The 8,570-nt window shown below is 25.9% G+C and overlaps 2 protein-coding genes across 4 annotated transcripts; both read right to left on the bottom strand.

The window, feature by feature from the left end:
- Nucleotides 1–1,616: 1,616 nt before the first annotated feature.
- LOC113219049 (GATA zinc finger domain-containing protein 14-like) lies at nucleotides 1,617–3,017 on the bottom strand. The gene is made up of 2 exons (XM_026443375.1): nucleotides 2,684–3,017; nucleotides 1,617–2,608 (listed from the first exon to the last, which is right to left on the bottom strand). The coding sequence occupies exons 1-2, from the start codon at nucleotides 3,015–3,017 to the stop codon at nucleotides 1,617–1,619; spliced, it is 1,326 nt and encodes a 441-aa protein (XP_026299160.1).
- LOC410191 (ring canal kelch homolog) lies at nucleotides 2,847–6,431 on the bottom strand. 3 transcript variants are annotated; one of them, XM_006566177.3, is made up of 10 exons: nucleotides 6,320–6,420; nucleotides 6,005–6,090; nucleotides 5,712–5,858; nucleotides 5,156–5,560; nucleotides 4,799–5,052; nucleotides 4,477–4,704; nucleotides 4,217–4,389; nucleotides 3,911–4,051; nucleotides 3,593–3,848; nucleotides 2,847–3,418 (listed from the first exon to the last, which is right to left on the bottom strand). In XM_006566177.3, exons 2-10 carry the CDS (start codon nucleotides 6,073–6,075, stop codon nucleotides 3,228–3,230), a joined length of 1,866 nt encoding a protein of 621 aa, XP_006566240.1. In that variant the 5' UTR covers nucleotides 6,076–6,090; nucleotides 6,320–6,420; the 3' UTR covers nucleotides 2,847–3,227. The 3 variants fall into 3 exon arrangements, with proteins under 3 accessions (XP_006566240.1, XP_006566239.1, XP_026299220.1); XM_006566176.3 differs by having other exon boundaries at nucleotides 6,328–6,418; XM_026443435.1 differs by having other exon boundaries at nucleotides 6,005–6,431.
- Nucleotides 6,432–8,570: the final 2,139 nt, after the last annotated feature.

Raw genomic sequence — 8,570 nt, 5'->3', positions numbered from 1 at the left:
TATTAAATTAAATATCAATTATTGGATTTTTTAATTTGAAAAAAACTTGGAAATAATAATTTGAATTTTTTAATTTTTTTATGTTTATGATGTTCGAAAAAATTTTACATAGAATTTTATATAACATATTTTATTTAATTGAAGGTTTGTCATCGTAATTATTAATTATTAAATAGAAAAAATAAACATTTCGTAAATCTATCAGGTTTTCTTACATTATAATTCAAAAACTAATCGAATACGTTTCCTTATAATATTTTAGGCGCAAAAATGTTACATTCTATTTAACGATTAGTTTCTAAGTTATAACATATTCAAAGATATGTGTGAAGTTGTCCTTTTAAAAGTTTAAATATTACATTCTATTTTAATAAATTCAATACTTCTTCCAATACTGAATATATAAATTAATATTGAACAATCTTTAAACTTAACCAATCAATCAAATCACTTGAGAAAGTAAAACTTTACAAGGACAACTTAATACTGATTCATACATAATTTTTATTAAGATAATAGATATTTTCAAAACAAAATCGTGTGTATAAAAATCCTAATCGATTTTTAACGTCATTTTTTTTTTTATGAACGATAATCGTTATAAATTTATATTTACACTAACTATCGAAATTAAACTAAAGCTTATTATGATTAACGTATTCTATCGCAATAGTAATTATAAAACGCTTCCTAAAAATAATATATAATCTTAATTTTTTTTAAATTTTCTTTTTAGTTTCTGAAAGAATGCATTTGTGCTTTGTTTCGAAAAATCTTAATTACTAAAATTGAAAAATATGACAAAAGCATTCTCTCTTTGGCTTAATGATGCCCAAAGAAGGTACATATATGAAATTGAATTATAAAAATTACAATTTTTATACAATTCTTATACTCTTAAAATTCTATATATTCTAATGTATATAATATATATATATATATATATCTGTATATGGAACACAATTTCTAAATTTGATAAAATACGTATAATTAATTTTTTATTTGTAGATTAGTTGAAAATTATTTATCGAATTAATTTCCACGTACATCGTACAAAGTTTTATAAATGAAATAAAATATAAAATTTTGATTATTGCTATATCTAGTCTATTTATTATTTCTAAACATATGACTGAAATTTATATACAATATCTTAAATTATTAATACACATATAAAGCAATTTTATTGTCAATACATGCACAAATTGTCTTTATATATTCATAGAGATAATTTATAATTTAAAATGAAAATGTTTAATTTTTAATTATAATTTTATTTTCTATTCTTGAAGAAAATGACTAATAAATGAAAAGTTAAGTATACTATAATCAAAATATTATCATATTAATTGAGAATAATATATTTTTTAATTATTATATCACAAAATATAATATTATGTAATATTATTACCTCTTCATTTTAAACAAAAAAATAAAGATATCTAATTTTATTTAATTATAACTATATGATCAATTTAAGCGTAATAATAATAATAGTATTTATAAAAAATCAATGAAACCAAATAAAAAATATTTGACGAAAATTTATAGATTGAAATATATCAAATGATATTTTTTGATAACAGAAAGAATATTGTAAAACAAAAATTTTGAAATTAAGTATCATCACTATCACTTTCTTGCTGTTCTCGAGATTCTTCCTCCATTGGAGGAACAGTGTCCATGTTTCTATCAAAATAATGAGGATTCCAAGCTGGCAACCATCTATTTACGAACCACCAATGCACGGATAATCTACTATGATTACATTCTGCTCTTTCACATCTACCAAGAAATTGACAAATACCAGTAACGCTTCCACTCTGATTTCTGATACAAGAATCATCGCACGTGTGTTGACGTTCTGTTGAACGGTTGGCAGAACAAACGGAAGGGTGTGAAGTTGAAGAATTGTGCGATGAGAAGATTGATCTAATATTTGATGATGTGCTAGGTTCATTGATTGTGGATGCAGGTACTGACATATTCGATGTCGAAGCGCCAGGATCTGCGCTGCTGGATGAATTTCCTGTATTACTTGTATTACTTCCAAGAGCTGAAACACAAGGTCTACCAATATGAACTGTTGCATAAAGTGGATTATTAACTGATGGGCTGCCTCTACTTATCCAATCAAGATATTTGCTAAATTGAGCGGCAGAATTAGAATTAGATAAAACTTTTGATCTGCAAGTACAATTATTAGGATTTTTACAATGGCATTCCATTCTTAAAGATTCGGTAGGTCGACAAGACGTAACGGGCAGTTTTATGTAAGAATATTCACCACGGCAAAAAGGGCACCTGCAATTTCTTGGTAATTGATATATATAATGTCTAGAATTACTTGCAAATCCATCTTGATAACGTAATCTGTTATGCAAGTTATGGCAATGATGACATAAATATCTCGTATCTATATGTCTACAAAACGAACACATACAATTGTAACCAAGCGGATAAATGGCTCGTCCAGTTGATGCATAAGCAATGTTTTCAGTCGAGAAACAGTTACGACCTAGTCTACCTAATCTATTCTGGCAAAATTGGTTAGACAATCGTGATGAATCTAGATAAAATTGTCTTGGTTGATCATATTGATTTCTACCTTCCATTTCGTTTAAAAAATTTGGGATATAATGATTTAAAATATGATATTTATAACAACGAGGATACGTTCTACTGCTATAAGAATATCGATCATCTATCCTTTCGTATGTATGATCGTCCACATTGTTTTGATTATTTTGAATCGTGGATTCATTATGAACAACCTCGCTATTATTCTCAGTATTATCATCATCGTCGTTATCCAGTCTTTCATAAATATTTTCTTCTGGTTCTTGTAATTGTCGATTACGATTGTAATTATGGACTAAATCCACCGGATTCTGATAATTTGGATTGAGATTTGAGTGCATCTGTATCGAACCACTGGGACGATTTTGGAAGCCTCGTGAACCACGACCTACGTTTTGATAACTATCATCTCTTTCTTGATTATTTCTATTGTTCATGACCGCAGCTGCCACTTCACCATTTTCATACCGCTGACACACACAACGTGGACCTTGACAATTATGCCCAGCATTACGATATTGCTGAAGTACATTTTGGTCTGGATTCTGGACTTGCACACCGCTGGGCCCGGCTTCCCGTGATTGATCCGATATTTCGGCACCCGGGTCTATATTCTGCTCTAATATATGCCCAGCGGATTGTAATCCTCACATCGATGTTGTGGATGGCATTGGTTTGTCGATTATTGCTACTCCAGCGTAACTACGACCAATTCCCATACAAGTTGGAAGAGTTGTCCAAGTATCCGTTCTTGGGGAGTATACTTCTACAGATGCCAAACTCGATGAACCATCGTCACCACCAACCACATACAAAAGACCATTTAATGCAACAACACCTAAAAATATTTATTTTTATTGTATTATTATTTCTAAAAAAAATTTAAATTGCGATTTGTGATAATTTATTTTTCAAGAGTGATAATTTCTATTGCTTTTAGATCTATTTCTTTATACTGTTGTAATTTTCGGTAAATCATCACTGTAATTTCAGTAAAAATAATATTATTTACCAGCATTTCTACGACAAAGAGCCATATCACTAACTGGAGTCCATTGATTAGTATCTGGATTGAAAGCTTCTACACTTTTTCTGACTAATGGGCCATCATGTCCTCCTACAGCATATAGAATTCCATCTAAAACTCCAACTCCGGCGCCACTTCGACGTGCAGACATATCGGGCACAGGTTTCCATTGATCTTTTTCTGGATTGTAACATTCAACGCTAGATAAACATTGTCTGGATACTCCATCATAACCACCAACCTATAATAATTTTGAATGTTTAATAATTTTTTATAATTGTATTATTTCATTATTAAACTTACAGCATATAATAATCCCTTAACAACTCCCACCCCAACACTACTCCTACGTGTTGACATTGGTGCAATAAACCTCCACTCATGAGTTCTTGGATCATAAACTTCAGCAGAATTAAGACCAGTTGATCCATCAAATCCACCAACCTATTTTTTTTATAATATATTTTTTTTAAATATTTTGTAATAGAATGATTTTAATAAAGTAGGATAAAATAATTTATTATATATTATGTATAATTTTGCACGTAAATATAGTTTAATAGATATAACATTAAAAAAAAATGAAATAAGAAAAAAAAAATTATGTACAGCATATATGCAATTTCCAAGGACTGCTACACCAAGTGTTGATCTTCTTGCTTCCATTTCTGGACAAGGTGACCATTGATCTGTAGCTGCATCATAAATATCTACTGTTCGTACTCTAAGAGATCCATTAAATCCACCAACAGCATATACACGACCACCAAGGACGGATAAACCTGAATATTAAAAATAATACAATAAATTTATAAGAAAATTTGCATTTTAAAAATTTTATGTAAAATATAAATTAAAATATTATTTACCAGCTCTACAACGACGCGTAGGTAATTCAGATACTTGATACCATTTTTCTTCTTTGAAATCATAACATTCTACACTTCTAATTGCTTTTGGAGCCTGTCCTCCTACAACTAGTAACACTTTTGGTAAACCTCTTGGTTGTCTAGGTTTTGTACGAGGTGTTTTGAATAATGACTTTTGTTCTCCTTTAAGTAAATGATATTTCAAAGCTTCGATCAAAAAATCTTTACCTACATAAAAAAAAAAATATATACATGTTTATTTCATTAAATTATTAAATATGTTATACTTTTATATAACTTGTTTGTTTTATTATTTGTTTACATTGTAAATTTGCTTTAAGAAGTGGTTCTTCTTCCACACGTTGTACTAAATATTCTTGGGATAATAAAGGTAAGCGTACATGTTCCATTAATTGTGCTAAATGAGCTTGTCTTTTTTCCAAATCATGATGCACCCATGATATTACACATTCGAATACTTTTTCTTCTGAAGGGACCATTAAACGATCACTGCAAATTAATTTAGCTACTTGCTGTGGTGCTAATGTCAAAAATTCTTCTCCATCCACTACTTCTCTGTGTATATAATGAGATTTTTAATTAGATATAAAAAAATGTGTTAATTGTAATTATGTAAAAATATATAATAATATTATATAAAGATATTTTAATATCTTACGAAAAATGTTGTTCAATGTAACTATCAGCATGTGACAATAACTCTAAACAACTATGAAGATCAGCAAATGCACGAATTCCTAAACAATTTGATGGATGTAGTTGAGCTTGTAAAAAATCACAACATGCATCACGGACATCAGTTAATTGTAAAAGATTTGCAGCTGGTAACAACACTTGTACATTATCTTCAGTGACGTGAACTTCTGCAGAATATACATAATCTACCAATAATTCAAGTGCAGAATAATCTACACCTTGTAATGTTATCCTTTCTTGATCTCTTTCCTCAAAACTGGTAAACATAGCATAAAAATAAGGACTACAAGCAGCCAGAACCATTTTATGAGCAGGTACTTCTAAACCTCCATCTGCCACCAAGATTACATCACATAATAAATTTTTCCTAATAAATAATTACATTATATTATATTTTGAACATGATGTAAATCCAAAAAAAGACTCTGATATAATTCTCTTTTTTTTGGATATTTTCAATATTATTTTAAATTAATTAAACAAAACAAATATTACATAAACAAATAAATATCTCTTACTTTCTCATTTCATTGATAACATCAAATGCCCGATTTGTATGATGATGATTTCTATATGGTGGTTTATCTTTTCCACTCTCACGAGGTATATGTTTTTGTGAACTTTCATCCAATGAATTTTGACTAGCATATCGAAGTAATAAACAACTAGAAAAAAATAATAAAAAATTCATCAAAAATTCAAAAAAATAATAAATACATTTTATTAATAAATCAAAAGATGAAAAATATATCATAAAATTATAAAAATTAAAAAATAATAATTAAAAAAAATATATGTAATATAATTTTACCTTCCCTTGTTTTCAGAAGTATCAGCATTGTTAGAGGCACTTTGTACCTGATTCTGACTTGCTGACTCCATTTCAATTATGTGACACTAAATGAAGTCAAGAGAAAAAATTAACCTGAATTAATGACAGGTAATAAAGATCCAGTTTTTTTGCACAAATATCGGTTGAACAATCATTATCGAATGTAAAATCAGTTGAAAGAAACAAAAATGACGCTACTGATTTTATCGGCACCGTACATTGAAATGTAAAACATTTACAAATATATGTTACATGATATTCAATTCGCGAAATAATATAAGAAACTATAATTACAAGAGTACCAATAATAATATTCTAGTAAAGAATACAATCACTAGAAACAAACTTTCTTATTCAGTTCTTGAATGTCATTTGCTACTTTTGATAGTTTCGTTAAGGAAAAACACACGTTGGTGTCGACATCTACGAATTTTTGTCTCTTTAAATTTTTATTCAATATTTATTTATTATCATCATTAAATAATTTATTAATCAGATGTATATATAATATAGTTATAATAAAAAATTATATAGAAATTATATAGAAAAGTAAAAATGAAAAAAATAAAATATAAATATAATAAATATAATATATTATAATATAAATATATTTTGAGTTTTAAATTTCTTTTTTTATTACGATTAGTTAATTGTTTTAATTTATTTAATTTTTATTTTTATTTATGCAGATTGTCATTTAATTTTGAAAAAATAATTTTTTTATCACAGATTAATAATTAATTGCGTATTTGGTTTTGAAGGCGGGAAAAATGTCAATATGGATGCTGTAACGATAAACAACTAAGATAAATGATAAATTTTGCATTTTGTAGCAAAAACAGACATATACATATATATATATTTATACATAATATATTCTCTTCCAAACTATTAATGATATATATTATTTTAAAAAATGCAAATGTATGCAATATAGTTTAAAAAAAAATATGTGCAAAAAAATCTTAGGAATAAACATACTTAAAAAACTCGTGAAATGTATATGTGCTTCAAACGTGAAATTTTTACATAATTTTAAATTATATATGAAATTAAACGCGCGCAAATTTCCTCCATGTAAACACTACAGCGATCGAATCGAAACTGTTTCCTTTCATTTGATACGCATCGCTCGACGAGTAAAGTCACGTGTATTGGAATATATCGATAACTGTGAATAAATTTCAAGCGAATATTTTAATACAAAATATTTAAATATTAATAAATAAATATTTTTATATTTTTATATAAATAAACATTATACGTTTTTATATAAGAAAAACAGATATCGTTTTAATTCAATAACTTTCAATAAAATTTCATAATAAATCATAGAGGGCGTAAAAAACACTTTTTTTTAAAGTCGGTATTTCAGAACACATAATATAAAATTTCATAAGATATTACATCTATTCTATACGTTGTTTGTGATATTATATTACAAATGTAAATTATAATATAAATTTTTAAGACATTAATTTATTTGAAAATTGAAACATAAATATATATTTATATTGAATTTATTACTTAATTTATTAAATTTTCTATTCGAATATATCTTGAGTATACGAATAATATTAGTAATTAATTTTTTAAAATGCATATTATCCCATAAATGATTATATATATAGATTATAACATTTAAGCATATATAATTATATACGTATATGTTAATTTGTATACTTTTCTTAACTTTACTAAATTTTTTCAATAAAAATAAAATTATTGCCAATTAACAATTTTAGTTTTTAACAATACTATGTTATATTATAATTAAACTATTGTAGAATTTTTAATAGTTTAGAAATATTTGCTAAAATTATTCAGTAACTTAATTTTCATACCATAATATACTACCTATATAATTATATAATAGTTTACAATGTATTTACATCATGAAGCAAAGTGCAAACTTATGTCATTATTATATATCATTTTTTTTATTACAAAAAATTAAAACATATACTATAAAAATTCTGTTATTTTATTCGAAATTATTCAATAAATTTTCAAATTTTCATATGTATATATATTCATATGTATAAAATAATATACATATATATATCATTTAATTTTAATCTAAATTTTGAAATACAAATAAAAAATTAAAATTATTATTAATTATAAAAAATTATAATTAAATATAATTATAATATTGTAAATTCAAATTATAAAATAGCAAGAAAAAAAAATTGAATAATATTTCAATATATCGAAATATATATTGAATTTATTGATCAAAATAGATCTAAGCCCTTTTTTAATTAAAAATCTAGTTAGAAAGTGAAAATCTGTTATATTTATTATGAAATTTGAATTTTTGTAGAAATTCGAATAAAATAAAATTTGTTTCTAACAAATATGTAACAAATATAATTTTTGAGATTTCTAATGTTGAAAAAATAGTTATAAAATTGCAACATATTTTAATAATAATTCGATAATGGTTATTCTTACAGATTCGATACTGAGATGTGTTTCAAAGCTCAAGGCGCCAGGTGTCGCAGTTCGAGTAGTGAGGATCGGCCGCGATATGGTTAGTCAG

Source organism: Apis mellifera, linkage group LG10 (genome assembly GCF_003254395.2).
Source record: "Apis mellifera strain DH4 linkage group LG10, Amel_HAv3.1, whole genome shotgun sequence".
NCBI classification, from domain to species: Eukaryota; Metazoa; Arthropoda; class Insecta; order Hymenoptera; family Apidae; genus Apis; species Apis mellifera.
Note: the sequence above shows the minus strand (reverse complement) of the source record. Positions and strands in the feature narration are given on the sequence as shown.

What these genes read in the sequence shown, in the direction of transcription:
- LOC113219049 (XM_026443375.1), bottom strand. Translation starts at nt 3,017, where the DNA reads ATGAACAATAGAAATAATCAAGAAAGAGATGATAGTTATCAAAACGTA. An exon ending in TGATCGATATTCTTATAGCA is followed by an intron (nt 2,609 to 2,683) that starts GTAGAACGTATC and finishes ACGAAATGGAAG; the next exon opens with GTAGAAATCAATATGATCAA.
- LOC410191 (XM_026443435.1), bottom strand. Translation starts at nt 6,075, where the DNA reads ATGGAGTCAGCAAGTCAGAATCAGGTACAAAGTGCCTCTAACAATGCT. An exon ending in TACATTGAACAACATTTTTC is followed by an intron (nt 5,053 to 5,155) that starts GTAAGATATTAA and finishes TTATATACACAG; the next exon opens with AGAAGTAGTGGATGGAGAAG. An exon ending in TCTTAAAGCAAATTTACAAT is followed by an intron (nt 4,705 to 4,798) that starts GTAAACAAATAA and finishes TTTTTTATGTAG; the next exon opens with GTAAAGATTTTTTGATCGAA.